Source organism: Phalacrocorax carbo, chromosome 3, assembly GCF_963921805.1.
Source record: "Phalacrocorax carbo chromosome 3, bPhaCar2.1, whole genome shotgun sequence".
In the NCBI taxonomy this organism is placed as follows: Eukaryota; Metazoa; Chordata; class Aves; order Suliformes; family Phalacrocoracidae; genus Phalacrocorax; species Phalacrocorax carbo.
The window spans coordinates 22,723,077-22,748,748 of NC_087515.1; the positions used below are offsets into that span (position 1 = coordinate 22,723,077).

The 25,672-nt window shown below is 36.9% G+C and overlaps 1 protein-coding gene across 2 annotated transcripts in view; it reads right to left on the reverse strand.

Annotated features, from left to right (window-relative positions):
- The window catches only part of MTA3 (metastasis associated 1 family member 3), a 136,126-nt gene that overhangs the window by 65,033 nt on the left and 45,421 nt on the right, over positions 1–25,672 (reverse strand). For both annotated transcript variants that reach the window (XM_064446122.1, XM_064446121.1), the window contains exons 7-9: positions 15,397–15,499; positions 5,919–6,018; positions 727–915 (exon numbers count right to left, since the gene is read on the reverse strand). In XM_064446122.1, coding sequence (XP_064302192.1) covers positions 727–915; positions 5,919–6,018; positions 15,397–15,499 — 392 coding nt within the window. The remainder of the gene's footprint in view (positions 1–726; positions 916–5,918; positions 6,019–15,396; positions 15,500–25,672) is intronic.

The window sequence follows — 25,672 nt, forward strand, 5'->3', positions numbered from 1 at the left end:
GAACTTAGTACCAAAGAGGAAAATCTTTTTCACTGAAAAAAAAGAGACTCTCCAAGAAATGTGCAAAAAAATTCACAAATTACTAGCAGTTCCATCAATCAGCATTAGAATCAATTTCTTTTAATTACTGTGCATTAGCATTCAGCAAATTAAAGCTTTGCTGCCCTAGAGTTTGATACTTTCAGTACCAAAACCAGTGCAGTTAGAACATATTGGAAAACATTTCCTTTACTTTTCAGAAGTGCCAAAATACCTAATATGTCAAAATAACTCCCTGTAGTGCACTTTAAAAGCTATCTGAATATAAATTTCTCTCTGCTAACTATAGAAGGAAACCCCAGCTCTTCCAAAAACACTCAGGGGAGTCAGCCATGTAGCAGCTAATGAATTTTACTGGAAATTGTGGAAAAGTTCTGAAAAGGTGCTGGAAATTTTCAGATGCTTGTAAAACCCTTGTAAAAATCCTTATCAAAACACATCAGCATGAGACATCCTACCTGGTATTAAATCATTAAACAGATTATCTTCTGTCAACATCTTTCCAAAGAATGGCACCGAACAAGAAAGCATACTGTCTTTCATCCAGATAAAATATGTTTATATGTTAATTACATATATCAGCTACACAGATTTCTCCTCTAGCCAATCTTCCAAACCTACAGAAAGCAGTTATGCTCACCCATGCAAAAACACAGTAACAGAAAACTGTACTGCTTTCGTACTTACAAAGTCTTGTCGAATGTCATTGAAGTCCTTGCCATACTTTTCCAACGCCTCTTCAAATAAACTAGCTTCTGATGCTGACCACTCTTCCATTTCATCTCTACACAAGACAGGCCCTCCAAGTGGCACTAGAACACTGATGGCACTGCTCAAATCATAGTTGTGTTTATGCAGTGTATCCATTGCATGAAACTAGCAAGGAGAAGGACAGAATAGAAAACTTGTTTAAATAGACAGTAGTCCATTTCAGTTAATGCAAATTCAATGTCTTATTTTCTCTAAGCCATGCAAGAAGCCTCAACTAATGCTAAATTTAGAATCTATCTTGATATCGTAGGCTTTCTGCTGTGGAACATAAGGAAAATAAATTGTTTATTACTTAATTTGGGAAAGGAAATGCCTTAATAAAACATTTACTAAAACTGACATTAGTTTATTAGTTCCTGCAAATTACTAGCAAACATTTCTGAGAATCTTAGTGGAAATTGGTACCACGTAACCCAATAGAGACAGTGGCATATATTGACTGAGGGGCCATTTTCAATTCACAGAAGTTCTAAATAGTAGCTAAACAGCTGCCCAGACATCTGTGCACTCAGTATTCTCATTGCTGGGGAAGGAAGCAATTTATTGTTTTCCATATCATCATACTGAAAAACAAGCAACATTTTTGTCCCTTGCTAAACTCTTACTGTCAGAGATGGGTACATGAGGGTTCTTCAGTTATTTTGCTTTCCTTTATAAAAGGGGAAAACAGAAAACGAACGAGTTATAGCATTTCACTTTAGAGGTAACATGGACTGCTCACACTACTAACAATGGGGAACATAAAAAGCAGCTACATCACAAATGCCCCCACAGGGAAAGTAAGCAATGTACATGAAGCCTTTCTAACTTGATGTCCCAAGAGCCCCCCATCACCACAATCCTCAACTGTTGTGCTGAAGGAGGTATTAGAGGTATAAAGTGCAATAATGTGTGTGACTACATAACATCAGTCTCCCACCTGTCTGTCCCATCACAGCAATGACCTGTAACTGCAGCACACAGTCTCACACAGCCCTAAACTCATCGCATGAGGGGGGCACCCAAAACCTTTCAAGGAAGGAACACTCTCACATTATGTGTCAGTATAGCACTTACAAAGCAATTCCAGTTGAGCTTCTGCATACAAATGTACTGCACATAATGAATTCCCCTTATCTTTTGCCATTTCCTATGAGTGGCTGAAGTCTTTCTTCAGCTTCCAATATACCTCTGTGAAAGCTATCAAGCACAAGATTCTTGAACTGTTTTGTCTGCAAGTAGTAATGTCACTGTTATCTTACAATATATCATTTGACTTATCGTTCAAGTCAAATTCACCAGCCTTCAGAAGAAACCTTCTAATATGTACAGAAGCATTCTAATCTCTAAATCCATAGCATAATATCTAAAATCCATGCTTACCACTCAGACAATGAATAAACCAGGCCTAAAGGTTGAACTCTTACTGTTTATGTATTACCAAGGTTTAAATCTTTGTTTAAATCGCAGTCCTTGTGGAAAAGCAGTACATACCAGACATTTTCCAAGCGGCTGCTAAATCTGGATCTATTCACTGATACCAACTTTCCTAAAAATTGTAAGAGACGTGAAGAAATCAGGATCTTGCTCTTGCTTTATGCTCATTTTTCCATCTATAATAAACATCTGCTTCCACAAAGCTTTTTTGGTATTACTAAAGAAAAGAGTCACAGTGAACTCTGTGGGTAAGTACTGTCTTCACTGAGCTGTTTTGTGACAGAAGACCACTGACAAGTTCCCACAATAACACACACTGCCTTCTGCAGGTTTGTCAGCCCTCACCTGAAACCAAATTCCCACACTGCAGCGAGTAAGCTGCACTAGCAAAAGCAAGAGCAGCCTGAAGACATTACCAGAGCCCAAGACAAAAAGTCCTGGAGAATCTCCTTTTCATCTGCTTTATCCAAGGATGAAAGGACTGCAAAAAACAACTAGTGGGTACCTGACACCTAAGGAGCAGGAGGCTGAGAAGAACTGTCATTGCCTCTCCCAAACAGGAGCCTGAATGCAAAGGAAAAACCTGTTCATACTTTTCATTTTGAAGAGACACCCAAAACCAGATTTATGTCCTTATATTATAGTAGCACGGACTCTTCTGAACAAGCCCACCATTCAGAGCAAGTGATTCCATCAACCTGCTTTGCTTTAATGGCTCTCATTGTCAGTGTGTGCACGAGGTAATGTTTAGGAATCTGAAACAGGAAGTCTTCCCGGTTTCCTTCTCTTCTCAGAGATCAATTTTAATTATAAAATGAAACACTGTCACTGGCAAGGCCAGAAATGCAAGTTTCAGTTGGTTTTTTGTCTCACAAGTCTTTATCACAGTAAGAAATGAACATTTACTATCATCTAAGAAGGTAAACACACATTGTTTCACATCTTCCAGTCGGGTTTTTTAAAAGCATTGGTAGTTTCCTGCCTTGTCTCGTTACCTTCCCCATGTTTTCAAAATAAAGCAGCCTAAAAGTAGCCTCTCACTTGTGAGGCTGCAAGATCTCCCTAATGTGTACATCCACTGTGAATTTACTCATGTTTATAACCTATACATTTACTGTATCTTTTTTTGTATCAGTCTGTTTACAGTCATCTCTAATTGAAATAACTAATTAGGAATACTGGAAAGCCACAGGTGTGGTGTACGAAAATCCCATTAATAGCACTTCAGGTGCAAGGGTTATCGGCCTTGCACTAAGAATACAGGCAGAATAATTTTCTTGATGTTATGCACCTACATCCCCTCCAAAGCATAAATGAGATACACTACAAGTTCTGTGAACATCTGTACTAACTTTAACAGCTGCTCAAAATATGCTCCCAATTAACATGGCAATGTCTGAAAGAGTAACTACTAGGACGACAAATATGTCTTTTCTTAACTTAGAAGGAAGTACATTGCCAAAGAGCAAAAGAGACAGGTTTTAAAAAGCTGAGGGGGTAGGAAAATGAGAACAGACAGACTCTGTAATTAAACCTGGGGTGTCTCCTCTGATGCCTCATTATAAGATGTGCCTTTCATTAAGTGTAATGGAACTAAATGGATCATTTGCAATGGAGAAACATTTATATGGCACTTAAACACTAAATGTATCCCTTTATTAGCAGCACTGCACATGTACTTTCAAACAAGGAGAAATTGCTATAAGGATGAATCCGTTCTATTAATTGCTGGATACAGTAAGAAGGATGCACAATGTATGGGACTTATTAGAAATTTTTAATCCAATGAAATCTTCATAAAATGAAAAATGCTAAAGAACTGTTTTGATGGAAAAAAATAAAGCATTTATTGTGAACAGAATTGTGTTGGTAAGGTCATATCAGCAAGTGTGAAACATAAAACACTGAGTATTACTGAAAACATTACATTTTGCCACTGCCTTTACTACACTGCCGTAAGTCCAGACTAAATCAGCTTCCTGTTTAATTGCCTTTGAGTACACCACAAAATGTAAGAAATTAAATATTTTTCTCATTATACTAGTGAATGTGTGTTATCTGGAATACAAGAAGTGCCCTACTCAATCAGACCAGTCATCCATCTAGCCGAGCATTCTGTCTCTGACAGCAGCACCAAGGGATGTTACTTAGAGAAAATATGCAGTTAAGTCTAACCACAGTCTGAGGTCAATTCTCATTTCATTCACCAGCATCTACAAACCTTGGGAATTAGGAATGCTAGACAGAACACCTCTCCCTCCTCAGTACCCATGTATGGAGCCACAGCCCATAATTTCTCTAAGTCTTTTTTTTTTTTTTAACCTGATGATATTGTCTGTTCCCACAAAATTTTGTTAACTAAACTGCAGGAGCTCTCTAGCCACTTTATAAGGCAGTACCTTAATTATTTTAAATTGATCTGTTAGCTTCATCGAGTGTCCTCTAGTTCAAATACTCAAGTATCTGATGAACAGCCTTAACTATAATCTTCATGATTGTATACACAAATTCTTAAAATAATAAACAACTGCTGATGCCTTTGGAAATCTAAGTCAAACTCGATTCTACAAAACAGTAAGATTTTTTGTTCTCATATAGTTTCACATGGCACGTCTTTATTACTCTAGCACATCTTGCCATCTCAGCTAATATGAATATAGACAAAACTTTCATCGGCAATTGACTTTCAACTTTTTCTAAAAGATGCAGGTGCTTACATTACAGTGAATACTTTAAAAAACTAAGGAAACATTCAAAGGACATCCCAAGGACATCCCAAGGACATCCTAAGTAAAAGTTCTTCAAAAAGTTGCTTACAAAGTCAGGTAGCTTACAGTTTATAAAATTTACTGACACACATCTATTAAGTACAAAACATTATCTAAACACTTTTCAATCAGCTTTATTACCACATACTTTAAATCAGACTATCAATCAATTACACAGAATGAATCCCTACCAATATGTATTACCCACTGTGCCGTTCCAATTATCACATATGAAGACACTGTATTTAAATAGATTTCAGCTAAAGTCAAGTGATTTACAGTATGATTACAAGGTGTGCTGGTTTTGGCTGAGAAGGGGTTAATTCTCCTCACTGTGGGGGTCGGCTACCTTCCCAGCTTCCCGCGCTCTGCCGCGTGGCGGGGGGGGGCTGGGAGGGGCGGGGCCATGGCGGGGGCGGCTGACCACGACTGGCCAATGGCAGGTTCATCCCATACCATGTGACACCATGACCAGTATATGGAGGGGGGGCAGTTGTGCCTCGGGAGCGGCGCGGTGAGCAGCTGCGGCGCGTGCGGTTTGTTTCGGCGGTTCGTTCCCCTCCCCCTTCCCCTGGGGTTTTGCGCCTCTCGTTGTTCTCCTTTACATTGCATTTCTGTTGTTGTTTCTTTTAATTTTAATTATTAAACTGTTCTTATCCCATCCCACGAGCATTACCCTTCTGATTCTCTCCCCCATCTACCGGTGGGGGAGTGAGCGAGCGAGCGACCGTGTGGGGCTGAGCTGCCGCTAAACCACGACACAAGGGCAGCACCAATATACGTACAGAAAACACACAGGATTATCTACCATACACATATGCACCTTGCACACTGGTATCTAAAGAAAAACAGATATCGGGAGGACAGGGACCGTTGAATTCACAGTCATAAAAAAAGTTGTAGGGCTTTTAAGAAGCCACCTACCAGTGTGATGTCTCGGGAAGCAGCAGCTGCACTCATGTGTAGACTAGGTTGCCTGACAGAACTACTGCAGTCCAATGCTCGAGCAAACGTGCCAACCGCACTACAACAGAGAAACAGTCAACAGTAAATGCATAGAAAGACATAATCTCTTTTTTATTATCAGATTATGTCATGTCAAGTCACGTACTGTTACTCTTAGGATTTCAGATCTTTTCTAACAAAGGACGATTTGATAAAGACAAACCACTAAACACTGCAGTAAAAATTCTGACCTTCTCCATAGAAGTAACAACCTACATATAAGAACAACAGCATGGAAACAAAAAGTACTCATAAAATTCTAATGTACCAACTTTTCAATGTACCGAATTTTTATTAATTATGAAGTCAAAGACCTTAGTCAGTTTGGGTTTTACAACCGTGACTATTATTTTTAAAATGAAAAAGCCACAACACTGTTTAACAAATTACAATACAATTAAAAAAGGGGGTTCACCATGTTCCCATGAGGAAATTAATAACATTTAATTCATTTCAGTAATGCATGTCTACTGATTCTATTAGTGAGGCAAAGAAAGCCTATCAGTTTAGTTTAAGGTACCTCCGAATCGTATTTTTTTCCACAGGTTTTAAGTAATAATGAAACAAATGGATCTCTCAGCCAACTTAATAAAAGCATTCCAGCATTACTGAACGGGACATGTTTTTCTCTAAACCTTTACCTTTTTTTTTTCCCCCCACTTTCGTTTATGAATTGTTTGTGGCATTTATTATACTTACCAGAGCAACAAAGGATAGGAGGTGGAGAATTAGTGTGATAGTGACTGCTCTAAACTGCAAACTTCTCTTGGAAGCACATCCGCATATCACGCACAGTGAAAGGAAAGATGCATAAGAGAATCTGACTGGGCTCAGCGTATCATACAGGAAATGAGCGAAGATGCAGCAACACGTGAGTAACATTGTTAATTAACAGAACAGAAGCTGCTCAGGTACCCTGAGTTGCATAATGACTCTTGAGGTTCATTGTGCCACTGTGATAGTAGGAAAAAATTATATGCTGCAGTTATGACATTATGTAAGTCCTTCTAAATTCAAAGACCCAATTATTCACTAATATTTTTAATACAGTCTAACCCTCTGGACTAAGGACTGGAGCCTCATTCAGCAATCACACTCCACACAAGTTCTAAGTGCAGAATTATACGAACGAGGATGTCACTGACAGATCAACGCACTGGAAGCGTCACATTACTGTGTACTATAACCCTGATATTCAGCAATAAAAATAACAACGTGCATCAAAAGTTTAACTCACTAAGGTGTATTATTGATCGTAGAGGAACTGTTAATAACATGTTATTGCAATTTTATCTTAAATCTCAAAACATTTAATACTGAATGCATATTTCAGTACTTGCTGCCAAAAACTGACAAGGCACAGTTAGAATGCAACAGCAGTGATTCACACACTCCAGATATTAACTACTTACATTTCTAAAGGCTGTGGAATAAGTAAGTTACATTCAAACACTGTTCTACAACCTTTGCTCCCTCTTTGCAGAGACGGCAAATATGTGACAAGAATACACACACATTCTATTTTCTTTTTAAAAGTTCTGGCAGTACATAAAATGGTATTTGTCCACAAATCAGTCCCAAGAATAAGGCTCTATTGTGAACACATTTTCTGATAGTCAGTGAACCCCTTTAAACATGTTGGCATTGATAATGGTTGTAGCTAAACAGCCTTTCCTGTGATCCTTCTGTTGCTGCTGTTCAAACCAGTAAAAAGCAGCATACGGCATGACTGTATTTTCCTTCTGCTAGCTTCTTATCTTCCTTTTGCATAATTAACACTATTTTCTTTTGACCATATATCTAAAATAAAATCAGAGTATGCTATGAAAACAACAAAGAGTATGTCCTCATGAGTCACCCTCTAGCGCATCAAACATTTTAGGCTGCCTTGAGAGCCCAAGCTTATGTGAATTATGCTGCCCCGTATGTAAAGTAAAAATTAAGACAAAATATAAAGCTAGGTTTATTTTGAATAAGTGATAAAGAAGTAAGAATTGATGCCCGAGTTGACTTTGCTTCCAGTGCTGTACTGACTAGGAGAGGATCGCTGCGTGGGAGCACTGAGTACATGAAGGCAAAACAAATGAGAACCACCATAGAGCACTGACTGTGTGCCATTGCGGGGCGTGGGGGGGAAGACACACAACTGGGGGGATATGTGTGTGTATGTGTCTGTGGCTATATGTGGAAATCAACGTAACTTGCAGTTCACCTTTCCCTGGAAACATCTGAAAAACAGTGACTTATCCAATAAGCATAGGAATTCTAGTTAAATAGTTACCAGTCTCAAAATTTAACAGTGATATACAGCGCTCTGTATAATGGAGCCATGCAATCCAAATACAAAATTAATTTTAGAAATCATTAAAATATCTTTATTTTTATGTTTTTTCCATTTAAAAATATAGATATGAGGAATGTACTGATACAAAGGTTAAGCATTTCCTTTTTTGTTTTTCCTTGCATGATTTTTTTCTAGTAATACCAAAGAATTATTTTTAAAATGTCAAAAGGAAAAAAAACACAGAACAAAACACAAAAACCTAGTCAAATCCTACTGCCAGAAGACACACTGTTGTCTTCACCTACCTGCTACCAAAATAAAACTCAGTATTAAGCCAATGTAGGCTGAACAGTCACATCCTAACTACTAATTTTTTCTTTTTAAACAGACTCTTTAATGTAAATGTTCCATTAAGTTGGTAGAATCCAAATAACTGTAAATATTTAATTGAAACGATATTAATTAAGTAACAACAATAAACTCACATAGCCAAAAAATGTGCTCAGCAAGCTAGTCACAAATTAGTTATTCATGGAGTAATTAAAGTACTGAGACTGCAAACAGAAGCCAACACTCCCCATGCCTCCCAAAATAAGCTAAAGCCAAAAGACACACAGACAGTGAGTTACACAGGTGGCAGAGAGATGGACAAGAATAATAATTGGTGGGAACAGCAGAGAGATCACTCTTTCACAGGCTTTATCAGCAAGCAGGTGTAAGAGCTTTAAGGGCTAGACCAAATGATCCAGTGTTACTTAATTAGGTTTTCCTTGTTTTAATTATCTTAAAGAGCAGAACCAAGAACATTCTCTCAAAGACTTGTAACAGAGACTGCAGCTGACAACTGTACAAACATAAAACAAACCAAGATAATATAATGTCAAGAACTAAGACTATGGAATAAATCCACAATTTCTGCAAAAATTCAACAATACCTATGTCCAAAAGAACCTGACTGAACTCTCTATGGATGTAGTAATTCATTATCCTTTTTTTTTTGTGTCTGTATGCCCTACATTCCGGCAAAACTTCAGAGTAGGTATTGAAAACAGAAAATACATTTCTTATGAGACTGTAATAACACATTTCTAAAGATTCAGTTGCTCATCAGTAACTAGTTCTGAAAAGGGACGTTATTTACCCAAGAAAATCTGGAACCACTGCGATTATACATCAGGATAAAAACAATCCCTAGTCTCCCAGATACCATCTGCAGTCCAGCATCAAATCACATCCAGAAAGTTCTGGACCCAGGACAGTAACTCTCTTATTTTCTTTTACCTAGTAGTCTCAAAAATCTAGCTGAGACATAAACCCTTTTTAATCTGAGGATGTTTATTTTAAAAATTTTCTCTTTTATAAATCGTTTCTCTATTTCAGTGACACAAGATGAGTCAGGGGTATACTCTGGCCAAATCTGTTCAAAGTGAACTGCCTCTGTGCATTCATAAATCTGCGAATTCCCAATTTTCCTCACATATTTGTAAACTAATGAGTAAGACCTACATCTCACCTCAGAGTTAACACTTCTGAAGAAAATAATTAAGTGGATCTTTGGTGGTTTCCTACATATTAGGAAGCTTTTTGTTTTCCTTATTACTACATCAGTGTTCCCCTTCACTGTGAGTTGGAAATGGTCCTAAAAGAGGACCTCTTAGACTCCTATCAGTAACAGCATTTTGCAAACAGCCAATATCCGATTGCTCCTTAAGAGTCTCTCGTGATACTTAGAATCTTGGAAAGAATTAAAAAAATTCTTCTTCAGTGGAGATATATGTCACCAGCACAATATTAATTAAAGCTCAAAAATACCCCATAGATTTTTACTACTGAGTAACGCAAAATCTGACATGAAGAATGTATTCATAGTAAAATGATGCTGTTCCAGAAGCCACATTTTCCTTGCATTTCAGCGCTGTCTGTACAGCGCTATGCTTCATTAAATATCTGAAGTGGTAATAGAGTGCAAAGGGAAATGACATGATAAACGTGAGAAGTCACCTGCCACTATTCTTTCTCTGAAAGACTCTCAATGTCAGGGTAGAGGGTGGCACTACATATAATGTCCCCTACACACTGCATATAACCTTCGGTTTCATTACTAAATTAATAGAAATGGAACATACGTGAAATCTTTATTATTCAGCAAAAAATAGAATCTGATATATCTAAGTAGTTTAATTCACAGGATATGATTTAAGTGATCATCTGCACTCCATCCTGTAATTTCACAATCACAGAGGAGATTTACAGCCCCCAAAAAGCAGGTCCATGAAAACACTGCGGCAGAAATTTTATCTTTATAATTCAATAGATCAAAATTCATTTAAAAAGAAGCAAAAAGAAATTCAGTTCCAAGTATGAATTACTTGTTTTCAAATTAATTTGGTCAAGAAGAAATACAGGAACACAAAATACACAAAGGAATAAATGTGTGTATTGGCCGAGACAGGCAGAAATAGTATTTTTGGTACTGCTAGTAAACTTGATGTGAACACATTTTTCCTTTTTATTGCCAAACCATCTGCCTACCATTAGGTGCTGTAGTTCACCTTCTTAGCAAACATCTAGTTTTGTGAGAGCAGCATGGTATCAAGATTTTTCAGCTTCTTTACTGCATAATTTTATTTTACAATTCTGCCATTAAATTTCATTACCTTGTTAATGAACTCCAATTCCTCTTACTTCTCACCACCTAAAGAGAATCCAGAAGCACAATAATGTTGAAGCTTCCAGACCAGTGTCTTTTATGTACTTGTTTTCGTTGATGAGCTTTGGGAGTCTTCTCTACTGCCACTGACTACACTGAATTATCTAGCAAGAAGAGAGTATTACTACTTGAGCACACTTCTAAATGTTTTTACTTATTGTTCTCAGCTGAAGAGTGTATTCTTTTCCTCAATATGATGAAAGACACATTGCTAGTTAGAGCTGCATTGTGTTCCCTTCCTCACTGTAAGTAAATTAACGTAACAAATAAACCTCCATATACCATGAGCACTTATATCAGTAGTAACCAATAGAAAATTAATATAATCCCTGTCTCAGAGAAAATGGAAAAGTAGAAACAACACAGGAGGGATCAAGTTCTAATTCAAAACAACTAACGTGATTTTCCATTCTTCTGTGATTTTACATCAAAAAATAAGCAGGCATTCAAATGAAGAGAAAAATACTAGGTTAGCCTGAGGCATGCAATGCCGTTTTAATTTCAAAGTAATCAAAGAACAAAATTTTAAAGGTAGATATGCAATACTTTAAGGCTATTTTAATTAGTCTTCAAAAACTCTGTTTTAGCTGGAAACAAGTGGGGACAACAAGTGTCTGGAAAATAGCTTTAGAAGTATATTCCTTCCAGAAGACTATGTTGATAATCTAGTTAGATTAAACAGAAGAACTAGGTTGTTAACTGTTTCAGTGCATCTGAAGTGCATAAATGGAACTAGAATGTACCAAAAACTTATCATGCAAATTATAGATCAAGTTAGCAGATAAAAAGAAAAATTAAAAAAAAAGATCAGGTCTTCAGCTCTCAGCATGTGTCCAGACTAGAGCCCACAACTCCTACCGCATTTGCATCTGGTCAGGGCCATTTTCAACTCCTTGACAAATTTAAAAAGACAGAACTATTACATTATACTCGCAACAGGAAAGTTTCTATTTCCTAATACTATGCAACTTGGAACACAGAGAACACGAGATCTCACAAGGAAATTAAGTATTCCTTGTATATTAGGAATGATGACTGGAGAAAACAGGGTGCATCTATATCAGTATTTTAGTTCAAATTAGGAAAGGAGTTTCAAAGCAACTGCTCCCAGCATCTTTATCTACTACACTTGAACCAACATCAAAAGGTATCTTGTAGCATACAAACTGGATTTCTGTTAAGTTAAACAGTAGTTCCACATACTCATAGATATTTAGTCCACAGGACCAGATTGCAGTTAGCCAAAAAATAAAACTCCTCAGGATGTGCACAGTGTGTATGCAAGGTCCCCAGCACCAAACATTTAAAATTCTACAAATCCACTTCTACAATATTGTACTATTTGCTAAAACGGACAGATCTAAACTGCTGTTGCAGCTTCTCAGACTCCTGTTCTTTGAAGCTAGCAGACACAGCAAAACTGTTGCCAATATATATGACAACAAAAATTGGTTGATGAAGCTGTACCTGACTTGAATGGAGTAGAAAACTGTTGGAATTCTTATTGCCAGAAAATAAATGACAGTGTGTTACCCAAAAGAAAACTCACAACCGGAACACATTAGTGTGATGCCTCAAGCTTCTCGTAAGAGATGCTTTTGTTAGTTCAAGCAAGAGGCCCTTGCCCAAATTATGCTCCAGTACTAGCAATAAGGTTCTTTCAACATTTGTAAATCCATAGTTGAGCAAGGCTCCTAAGGGAGCTCAAGGTTAAGGATCTTTCCGCTCAAGTACTTGCATGCTTTTTTCAAAATCTCCACAGATTTTTCTGGCACTTGTACCTCTGATTTCTGGACAGGATAGGCATATTCTTCTACTTTTATATTCAGCAGACTATTGCATACCAGGGTTTAGTGACAGGCCCAGACTGACCAAGCATATAAACCTAGAAAAAAGGCCTCTGGTTCCTGAGACAGTAAGTAAACCCTGTAGGACTGGGAAAGCTACATGCCCTAGGCCAAATATAAATGTTCCTGCAAATGGACAATATAAACAGAAAGAGGGAGTTTAAACACCTTCTAAAGAACCAACGAAGCATGCTTCTGTGATTGAAAACGCTGAAGCATGTAAAGACAAAAGCAACTCTTCCTTCAACCAGAACAGACTTGGGGGGGGGGGGGGGGGGGGGGGAAGAGAAGAAATACTCAATGCCTTTGATGAAGCATGCAAAAAGGATCATGTGAAAATGTTTTTTAAATTTCAAAAATGGACAGCATACACACACTTAACCAGAATTACACATAGGAAAGCACTGAGGAAAAAGTTCTTATTATCAGAATTTCAGATTTGTAACACTAAAAATAACTTCTGGGAGCCAGAGAAATACCACTTTCATTGGAAACCAAGCAGGCACAGCCAATGCCTAGTGAACTGCAGTTTGGCTACAGCAGAAATATCTTCTGAGCCTGTAAGCACAGTTTACCAGACCATAATACCAACTCCACTGTTACTCAAGCAGCTTTTAATAGTCCAGTATAATGAAAGCCTTTACATGCAAGCACACAACATAATTGAATTTAAAGCTGCCACAATCAATACATGACAACTGTTTCTCCAGAAATTGGTGAAAACCTGTCTCAGAAGCACTTAATGCAACAGAAATGTGATCTTTCAGCCTGTGAATACATGTATATAAGAGTTTGGAAATAGTTTCTGTCAGTTCAAAAGCAGCTTACAAAGGTGAATGGAGTTTTGTGGAAGAACATCAATAAAGTGGTACCTGAGTAACGTCTGATTACAGATGATCCTTAGTAATTGCCTACCACTGTATCTTGGATAGGTACAATTGGTCAGCTATGACCAAGACCTGTTCCCACCACAACAGAAACCTTTTTTACAGAAACATATCAACCTCTAAACAAATGCAGCCTTAGTCAGGGCACAGCATTGCACAGGATGTCTTAAATAAGGGGACAAAGAGAGAATAATGTTTTTCTCTTAAAATTGCATTTATTTTCTGTCATTTATTCTTTGTCACTTCCCAGTAGACTGCTTACTGGTACACTCCTCTGGGAACACTTTCAACTTCACAGTATATTACTTCAGCTCCCCAGAGTGGCTGCAAAACAGGGAGTGGAGGGATGTGAAGGCAATGAATAAACTCCTCAAAAAAGCATGTAAACTTCACACAGATGGTATTTTTAAGGCACCCCATAATGGTCTGCCCATCCATATCCAGGTATTATATTGCTGGTGACAGAAACAGTTCTGCTTGCTGGGTTCTGGTCTATGGGGCATCTACCAGGCATTGTGATCTTTTGAACATATGCATGGCACCCATGCTTGCTCAGAAATTCAACAGGGGCAGGAAATTTTTACTACAGTATAGAAAGGATACAGCACTACAAAATGGGGGAGAAAGAAGAAACCCAGGTGGATCAGCATCTGAACTACAAAGCAATAAAATCAGCAACCCATTTCACCACACACAAGCTCGAAAATACAAAGCAACTTCTCTACTTCCTTCCTGAAATGCTTTGTTCAAAAGGAATAAAGAATAAAGAACAGAAACTGGAACAATGTAGAAGGATTATTTGCCTAAGAAGGTGTGAGACTATGCTCTACAACCAGGTTACAGAAAATACAGGAGATGGAGTGATTCAGGATAAAACCCCTAAATTAGCAGTGATTAACAGTTCTCTGCCATCATTAGAACAGCACCTTTGTACTATATTTGTAAGCATGAATTACAGGACAGGCAAAACATGCTGTATCTTATGAGTGTAGAGTTGTCCGTCAGTAAGAAGTCTATAGAGTTTTGAAAGGTTTGGGGTTGTTTTTTATTTCAAAGTAGAGAAATTATTTTTAAAGGTATTTATGAATTCCAAGGGCTTTGATGTTCCATTCATAAGTCTGCATAACTGCATGTCAGTTTATAAAATTGAACTGACCAGATTCTTTTCACCAATAAAACCCAAAACTTTTATTTCAACATTCATCCAAAATAATTGCACTGCATATTACTCAGCTTATATGCAATTCGGGGCAAGTTCTGCATCCATTTCGTTTGTTAATATTTTATTTACTTCTACTCTTAACTTTACATTACACTATGAAATTCCAAGTATTATAGTACAAGACTGAAATATTAGCACTGAAATCCTGTTGCATTTACTCTGAGGGGAAAACAAACTGATGTCTACATATAAAGTATTGAATTCTACTATAACCTGAAGTACAGGCAGTGTAGCATTATTCCAAAACTCACTCTCCTTTTCTCTCTTCTGTATTTGTAGCTTCAATAAATATGCAGAAGATTATGGTCTGATTTTCTCTTTTAGCTAACTGTGGGAAAGAGAAGGGCTCACAAAATGGCAAACAAGTTGAGTAACACGATATGGGGGAATAAAGAGTCAGTAGGAAAAGGAAAAGGAATTTTTTTTATTAGAGTATTTTAATCTTACCGTGCTACAACTAAAAACTGGTCAATCTGACGGTCAGTAAGGGGGCTATCTGGATCCCATACTTTTACTTCCAGCTTTGCCTGTTCTCTGTCATCTAATTCTCCTGTCAAAAGGTAGATGGGACAAAACACTTATTACTCACAATGTTTTTCTCTGTGTATTTCTTGTACTATGTTTAAAAGAGACATTGTACATTTTCTAAACACACACACACAGAGTACTTAGCAATTAGCACTTATCCATTTAAATTCCATAATGCAGCATCAGTAAAATAGACATCTTCCCTTAACATCAGCATTTCAATTTAAGGAGGCATTCTTAGGAGGTGTAGTGTCAAACAACTTCAATAAAATGTGAGTATAAACCTGAAACCATAGCCTAAGTAACCAGTGGTTTCTTTAAATTGCTTCTCAGCTTTATCAAAGTTACTGTTTCACTGAAGCCATATTAAAACCAATTTTACACTTAACCAGCTTTAGCAATTAAATTCTATCCAACTTGTATTCTATGCCCCCAAAACAAAAATCATTATGAAAAAATACTATCTACTACATTTAATTATTTCTTAACCTCTTGCTGTCAGCCACTACATTATCTGTATTGTTAACACAAATCATAATATGCTGTGTATGTTGACTAGTTATATCCTCTTATAAAATAATATATCAGGCTACAGCACAAGAAAGTTACTATACACTACATGACAATTTCCCAACTCCATTTGTCCAAACAGAGGAATTTGTGTACATGCACGTGGCAAAACAATGGTGGTGGTTTCCAAAATTTAATTTGCCCTGTATTCATTATTAAAAAAGTATGGCATCTGTACTGCTTGAAAGAACAGTGAAGTGTGAAGATGCTACAATGATTCATGTTCATGTGAAAGCCAAATTCTTGGCTTGACTACCACACCAAAAACTTCTACTGCAAAATGGGAAACATTAGAGAGGCTGATTAGGCAGGCAATAATATTTGACTAGTATGAGAAGATTTATGTATGGGATGTGGCCAACACACTCGGGGCCACAACAGATGACAAGAGCGAAGTTAGAATCATGTCTTTCCTTGGTATTTTAGAATACGAACATCATCTTCCTTCAGTGAAGATGTGAAAAACTGCGATGTTTAGTCAGACGCCAGTACTTTGATGAACTACTACAAGAATAAAAACCTGTTCTCAAATACAGCCATTACGCTTCCTTTGAAAATCTAGGCTGTGTAGGTACCTCTCTGAGCACACAGAAGATCCCTTTAGTCTGTGTTATTTCTTATGACTTAATGAAAACAGCCAGTCTAAACATGCATAGTATCATCAAGGCATGAAATAACCTGTACACTTAAGAATCTGGAAGCAGACTGCAAATCAAACACTGGCTTTTCTGAAATCTGATCATATATGGTGAGTTTCTCTAGCATATTCATTCTGGACAGAAATGAAAATGTGCTACATATTTATCCCTACCAAATACACAAGTCAGAACTGCACTATGCTGTCTGGCTAATGTTTCAGGAAGAAATTTCACTGTCATATTCTCAGAAAAATAAAGTAAATTATATTCTTCTGATACGCAGACAATAAAGAATTGTCTGCCTGATGGGACTTATGCTTCTGTTTAAACTAATTCACATCCAGTACTGGAGACAAACTGTAAATTTCTGGGAATCTTGGGCAGGATTTTAGGTGTATAAACTTATTCAATGGACCACATGCTTGTCAATACATTCATTTTTTCCATCTGCGACAGACACATTGTGGGTGATGTTCTACATTTTATAAATAATCTCTGCGCACTTCATTTCAATCTGTTAATATGTATTTTTTAAATATCTTTACTGTTAGTTAACTGTTTCAGGACATCATATCCTGGAGATCATAATTGTAGATGTACGACAAAACCCAATACTCAGGCAGGGCATACTTCTCTCAAAGACAAAATATCACACAAGCACAGCACAAGTATTCAAACAAAACATGTCACTCTCCTGAATCAAGTCTGCAAAAAGACAAAAAAAAAATTGCAACACTACACATCTTACTTCAATTACAGATAATTAAACAATTGCTACTAAAAACCATTGTTCTACTGTTGGTAAAGGTAAATCTGAAATATTGTCAAACAGTATTTTTTAATGGCTGTAGACATAAATAGGATAGCAGCAACAGAGATCTATACCAAAAGAATCCAAACACATATAATGTAATAACTGAAATATTAAGTATTACTGCAACAATGGTAGACAGAGAGGTTTCCAGAAGATATGTGGTCTCTGCCAAACTGCATTTACAAAAATGCTTCATTCCCCATTTTCCACTTAAATTGCAGGATAACTTAAACAGGAAGACAAGTAACCTAAACAGATCAAATCATGGAGTCAGTCAAATGGAGCTGTAGAAATCTTTTTAAAGTTGATTTGAGGAATAAAAAATTTTGTTTGCTTCCTTTGAGTCACAGAATCATAGAATGGTAGGGGTTGGAAGGCACCTCTGGAGATCACCTCACCCAACCCCCCAGCTTGAGCAGGGACACCCAGAGCAGGGGGCACAGGAATGCATCCAGGCAGGTTTTGAATGTCTCCAGGGAAGGACACTCCACAGCCTCTCTGGGCAGCCTGTTCCAGTGCTCTGGATGTGCTGAAAGAATCAGTACAGGAGGATCACATAAGATAAATAGGTCTTTTTTTCCTGAAAAAAACCCCAAACCTGTTCCTTGAGCTGTCTGTCCTTAGTTAATGACCCCTATATGACTATCATGCTTATTCTACAGGATTTTTAACATGGGTAACCCCTTTAAAACCATGACACAATTTCTCTGTTGTCCTGGTTTTGGCTCGGGTAAAGTTAATTTTCCTCCTAGTAGCTGGTACAGTGCTGTGTTTTAGATTTAGGATGAGAATAATGATGATACTGATATAATTGATATGATACTGAACACTGATGGTTTAGTTGTTGCTAGGTAGTGCTTACACTAGTCAGGGACTTTTCAGCTTCCCGTGCTCTGCTGGGTGCACAACAAGCTGAGCGTGGGCACAGCCAGGACAGCTGACCCGAACTGGCCAAAGGGATATTCCATACCATATGATGTCATGCTCAGTATATAAGCTGGGGGAGTTGGCCGGGGGTCAGTGATCACTGCTCCGGGACAGGCTGGGCACTTGTCAGCGGGTGGTGAGCAACTGTATTGTGCATCACTTGCTTTGTATATTACTACTACTACTATTACTATTTTACTTTATTTTATTTGAATTATTAAACTGTCTTTATCTCAACCCACGAGTTTTCTCCCTTTTACTCTTCTGATTCTCTCCCCCATCCCGCCAGGGGGGAGTGAGCGAGTGGCTGTGTGGGGCTTGGTTGCTGGCTGGGGTTAAACTACAACATCTGTTAACACCTCTACATTTATTTTTATACTGTTGAATTTGACACAGAACTGGAAGACATTCTAATTGAACAGGTATCAAAGTTGCCATAGTATTAATTCCTTATACTGCAAACTCCAGGACACAAAGGGGAGTTTAACTTTTAACATTTTCGGTGTTGTATCTGAGAAGGTTCTCGGGTTCTGTTTCACAAGCATTACCTTCCCTTACCACCAACGACACCAATTACGGCTCCTGAGAAGTGCTAGGCTATTTTTCTGAATGGCTGGTATGACACACCAGTGTATAGAATTTGAGTGCTGCTTATAATTTCATTACAGCCAATCTAATCCTGATTATTAATTTCACTGGAAAACATTAGTGGATGGCCAGAAATATGCCTAGTTTTCTCCTCATCAATCATTCAATGCCTTATTTCTCATGGTTCTCTTCTAATAAAAATCGAAATGTTATTTTTTTTCTTAGTCATTTTAAACAAAGCATATGCCCCCCGAGAAAACAACTGTAAGAAAAATGTTACAATGCAAAAGTAAACCAAATGCAACTTTCAACAGAATGCAATTAAGATGTGCTACAAGAAATTAAAGATCAACTTAGTCCTTTAGACTTCACTTCCTGCAGATAAATACCCCCAAGGCAATTAGTACATTAAGTTCAGCATTATTCTATGTTCTTCTTATAACACAGTCAATTAAAAGAAAATAACTTGCAATATGAACTATGAACATTTTAGTAGAGTGTAATTAATTTTACATATATATAGCAACGCTGCAATATTGTATCCTTTTAAGAAACGGAAATATGAAAACTATAGAAGTTGGAATTTTTAGAAATTGTTTTGAGGGAAACAATGCCAATTCCACTTTTAATGACAGCTGACGAGGTATCTGACTGAAAAACAGCCAGAAGGACAGTTTTTAGACATGCCATTTGTCAGGTACGATGTCTTATTTTTGTATTTTGCAAAATTTGCGCTATTTTTCGAAATACCTTTTTATTTTCCTTTTCAAAAACTAATTTAGCAGCCAATTCAATCCAAACATATAAACTAAACACCTGCAGAGCTCAGCTTTCCGAGTGAATCCATCTTTCATGATATGCAAAACAGGAGTATCTGCTGCTGGATCCCTAACCACATGGGACAAAATCTGCAGTTAGGATTTTTGATCATAGTAAGAAGGCAGACATAGCCACGGACAGCAGCTGGACACCTGACCAACACTGCACCACAGAGCTCCTCCTACTATGGAAAGTCATTCAGGGCTTGATACAATCTCTTGGAATCAGACAGGAGTTTTGACCGATGCATGAATTATCCTGACTCACTAGACACCAAAGCACATAATGGCCTTTGTAGATGTTTGTATTCTTAAAGCCTGGCACATATCTAATAAGTAAATTCAGCCTCTTCATCTATGCACTTAAGTTTTATACCTGTGAAACAGGAATCTCTTAGCTACATTGCAAGGATGTGGAAGAGAGATACTTGTCAGTTCTTATCCTCCCTTAGTCCAGTTCAGCATGCAACACAATGAAACGTCTGTTACTGGAATACAGGATCAGATTTAGTAGATACAGCATTGAACAGATTTTTCCCAGAACTCTTTGGCAGTATACTAACTGCAGGAAATCCTAAATGTCTTTTTCAACATAGCTTCATGTACTATGTAACATTGCAAAAATAGGCAACTAATCACCGAAAATGAGGTTTCAATTTATGAAACACCTTCTCGTGCTGCTGTTTAGACTGCTTGTCTGCAAACTTTTTCTCTAACTTACAGATGAGTAAAAGAACATCACATTGGATTTTCTCATACTGTCTAGCTATGAACAGAATTCCAGACACTAAGCCCGTCTGTCTAAAGTAAAATCTGAGCTTTCTCCTTCAATCAAAAGTTCATTAGTTTCCCTCTAAAAAACTCAACATATTCATTCTGCATAAAATTAATTATACATTCATACACACAGGTTAATTATCACTAAACATCACACAGCTTTTGACAAACAACTGATGGGAGGGGGGCATGTACAGCTTAACTGAGAAAGCCAATTACAAAACGTCAAAGTAACTGCCACTGGGAAAATAAGTTTTACATGAGGTACAGGAGGAAAGGCATCTTTCAGATGGATGTACCAACTTTATATACTGACATTTAATGAGTTCAACTCTGTATAAATTGAATTCATGGGAAATAGCTAGCTGACTGTTGGTCTTAACTAATAAATTACAACCCTTCTCACTATAAAAGCTCTGCAGACATAGAATGCTTATTATTCATTTTTGAATTTTTTAATGATGTTATTCTTACCAGTACTGATAAAAGTTATCTATAAAAAAAGTTCAAAAACTTACACTCAACTCTCCAAGATATAAAACTGAATTACGTGCCAGTAATTTCTCTGATTAAAGTAACATGAGAAAGCTTAGATTATTTTAAAAGTGTAGGCAAAAGGAAAATTATCTGTTTACCTTTCAATTGCAGAACAATTCCCTCCACTTAGCTTGCCTGACAGATATATATCTCCAAGATTTCAATTAGTCATTCAGATGAGTTGTATATTCACAAAAATCCTATGGTAAAACTCAATTTATGAACATGTATGAAGACTAGAAATGAAAAACAGACTATATAAAGACTACATGTATAAAGACTACAAATTAAAGGTATCGGGTGATACACACCCATTACTTGTCTACAGCAACTTAAACTGCTACTGAGCAGTTTCTGAGCCAATAAAACATGCACAGTCCAACTGCCTCCTATCCTCTAGAGCTCTACCCTATAAAAAAATTTCAGTCATTTTTCACTTGAAAAATCCCTTTCAAATTAAACTGCCTCCAACTTCAATGACCTTAGAGCTCTCTCAGTGCTCAGCCTTGCAGTGCTTATAAATCAGCCACTGATGATCAAAAGACAAGACCTCACAAAGCACTCAAAAAGATCTTTAATTCATCATGTTCTAAATTCCTAGAAATAAACAGAAAGAATTACAGTTGGGCTTAGAATAAACTAAACTGTAACCACACAGTAATGGCAAACTTTTCCATAATGCTGCATCAAGGATGGGTGGCTTATGGGAAAGTCCAGTGCTGGTAGAAAGGAACAAATAAGGCTACCTCTTTCCCAAAACCCTGCAGAACCGTATGCGAAGAACAACTTCCACAGATCGGAGAACATGCAGGCATAATATCTTGAAACCATACCATTCCTCACTTTACAGTCCTTACATTAAATCACATTTAGGTAGTTACAGAAATGAATTAATAAAAAGTCCTTCCATTTTAACTTTTTATGGCAATTCTAAAGGCAATGATCTAAATTAATATATTGCATAAAACTACAAGGTCAGCTTCAGTTCAAAGGCAAGGACAAGTATTCAACTAATGAAAAGCCTGAAATCCATCTTTATTTTGGAATTGGCTTCTTGTACTCCTTTGATATCTATGAATAAAGCTGTACAATGTAACTTGCACCAAGATCCCCCACCCCTCACCCCCGTTTTACTTTTTTGTTGTTGTTGGTTGAGACCGTGCAGTGGTCTAGCACCTATTTCAATCTGAATACAGAACGACTGCAACTGTTTTTCTGAATTCCTGAAATAACAACACCTAAGACAATACAGCTTTCAGGAAAGCATAGTGAAAATGATTCTGTGTATAAATAACAATAGTACCCTACTACCTATGAATTGTAACGATACCGAAAATACTTTTGGAAAGAGGAATACCGTAATGCACAGACATTGTACTCTTCAAAAAAAAAAAAAACAACCCACTAACTTGAAATCTGTAGTCCTGCATTTTTTTACGTAAAATTAATCTTATGAATATGCAAATTCCCTTTACCTACAGCATTCTAAAGACAAATAGGGCTATTCATTTGCATAAATTTGAACAAAACATACAATATAGAGAACTTTTTCTTTAGGATGACATTTATTTTTACTTATTCAAGTGTAGAAAACCACATTTCATCTGCATCTAATATTTGTTTTTAATCTTCTAGAGAACAGACTTTTAAAAAATCAGACTTAAAATAAAACAGCGAAGGAAACAAAAATGTGAACTTACAAGAAGTCCATTTAGGCAAAGTTACTGAGGTAGAAAAAAACAGCAAAGGCAATTAAATCCTAAGATGTTGCTGCTCAAAAGGCGATTTGAACGGTCACTGCAATACATTATTTGGGATAATAAGTACATACACAGCATACAATAAATAACTGTATCCTTCATAAGGCCAACTATCTGACAGACTCATTTAGTATTTGAACAATCTTAGCCAAGGCTCTATAGCTATTATTAATAAAGAAATGTTTCTGACAGCAATCATGTGCAACCTTCCACACCAACAATGCAGCACAGAACATGCCTACGTCTCCTTAAAAAGCTACAGACAGCATGAAGTCATAGCACTCTTGTTACGAAGACTAAAACTCCAACTGACTTCTCTTCAAGGATAAAGCAAAGTTAAAGGTAGACCTGCTTTTACAATCCACGGCAGGGACAGGGATTAAAAAAACCAACCAACCAGACCACTCCAACAATCCCCAAGCAGAACAACCCAAATAACTCACCCTAACTGTTGAACCATTTTTATAAGATGTAATTGCTAAGCAGCACAATTTCCCACTATTCTGATTTATCATTTGACTGTTAACACAGACATTGTGAATGATCTCAGAATTGAAGCTTAGAAACTTCCATTACCACATTATACAAGAATACTGTAAGTATAGTAAGCATATGCTACAAGGAAGAAAAAACCCATCCTGATCCATGTAACTTGTTTGATCAAAATTATACATGCACTTAATAGCTCAATGAATTGTACTGAAAGGCAACAAATATTTTTAAGTAATACTGACTACTAAAAGACTTCATAAAACACTGTTTTATAATACAAAGCTTCCAAATACCTAATTGAGCTTATGTAGTCTATGTGGCTGCAACCCTAAACTACTGACTTCTTTGTATCTGCAAGGTTAGGTGGAAGTAAAGGAAATGTACCAAAACCAGGTGCAAAGAGACCATTTACATGTGCTTTGTTTGTTTAATTTGAGGTAAAACTGATAAAAGTCTATAAACATGCATTTGATTGCCCAGCACATAAATCACTAACTCAGCTCCCTAGTAGAGAGATTGGCAAGACTGATATAAAGGGTATTACAATCCTATTAAAATTTGACATGAACAACATCGTAAGTATTTTACTATTTGTGATGATCATGCATTTGACAGTTATTAATGAAAAATTTACTCCACTGAGCTTAATAACAAGGAAAAAAAAAAATCTGTAAATCGGACAAGTGACTATCATATTTAAATTTGCTAACCCTCAACAAACAGCTCCTTCTTTTAGAAGGTATTATAGAAAACTTTTCATATTAAATTGAAGTCAAAAGTGCAACCAACAGAAACTCCATTTGAGAACAAAATATATTTGAGTACACATAAACAGGAGTTTTATTATGGGTATGACCTTTGTCAAGATTCATCTCATCTAACCTTAAACATCCTCTGATCTATTTACATATCCATCTTTAGCTGAGACGAATCAAGTCTAGGCAATATTCTACTCTGACCATAAAGGTAAGGCTTACTGGGTTAGCACAATCACACCTTTTCTGTCTTGTATTCTATTCTAATTTCCACAAGTAGGAACTCCTCAATCTGTTTGCTGTATCTTTTGCTCCTTGCATTCCTTCTGAAAACTTAATTAAAATAGAAAGCCATTATCTGTTACTTGAACCAATTGCCCTCAAAGATCTCTCTGTTTCTGGCATATTCTGACTGATATTTTGAAACAATCATTTGTTTTGCTGCTAACTTTCTACATTTTCTGACAACTTTGAAGCTTCAATGCATTTCACACTGAACTTGGTGGAACAGATATCTACAAGGTTCCTGGGCATCTTTTCGAAGCAAATTCAAGGCAGTTCTGGTACCAGAACTTGAGCTTTGCTTTCTGCTGTCTTGATCCCGGTAAGGGCATCTTAAGTTGACAGGAAAGCTGATTGTAGACCACTGACTATGGACACTCAAATTTCTGTATGTAGAACAAAACAGATGTGCAAGCCACCGCACAAACTAGTTCCACCACCCCATCCAAAAAAGTATAGTTGACAGCTTATTCCACAAAAATATTTTCCTCGCATGCTAACATAGCACTCATTGAAGAGCCTAAAGCTGCTACTCATCACCTTCTGTGTGCACAGAAAAAGCAATTCTTTCTTTGATGACTGTACCTAAGCAACTGGGTTGAACTAAATCCACTGATTTATTCTTGTAATTTTAAGTTGGTTCGCTCACAAAGGAAACATTAACTACTTCAGGACCACATGGCCTCAAAATCATCAGCCTGCATGATTTCTTAAACCCAGTTTAAAACAAAAGGCTAGACATATTCTATTTGTGAAATACTAAACTCCAGAAAAACAAGGCAATATTTTCTGAATTTTATTTTCTAAGAACTGCCTACTGCATTAATGTGTCCAGTTCTCATATCCAGCAACTGCTGTAAGACTGAACGCTTAGCACAAATTACAGACCATATTTTCTGAAAATTGATAGGACACTAAGATACAATATTTGTTTATCCTGTCAGACATTTCTCACAGCCACACATTATCTGTCTTCAGGGTCTAATGACTGCATGGCTCTCCGATTTTTAATACTTAGAATACGGAATATTCTAAAAATATTTCGTATTGCCTGATATATTTTATCTTCTTACAACAGAATGAAATAATTGCAACTACATCAACACTAACAGAGATAATCCAGCACACAGACTTTTGACAAGAGAATCAGTTGTGCCAAACAACTCCTGCAGGTCTCTGGCTAGTATGAGCAATTTTCAAATTAATCAGTGGTTCTTCCAATAAACAGGAGTATTAT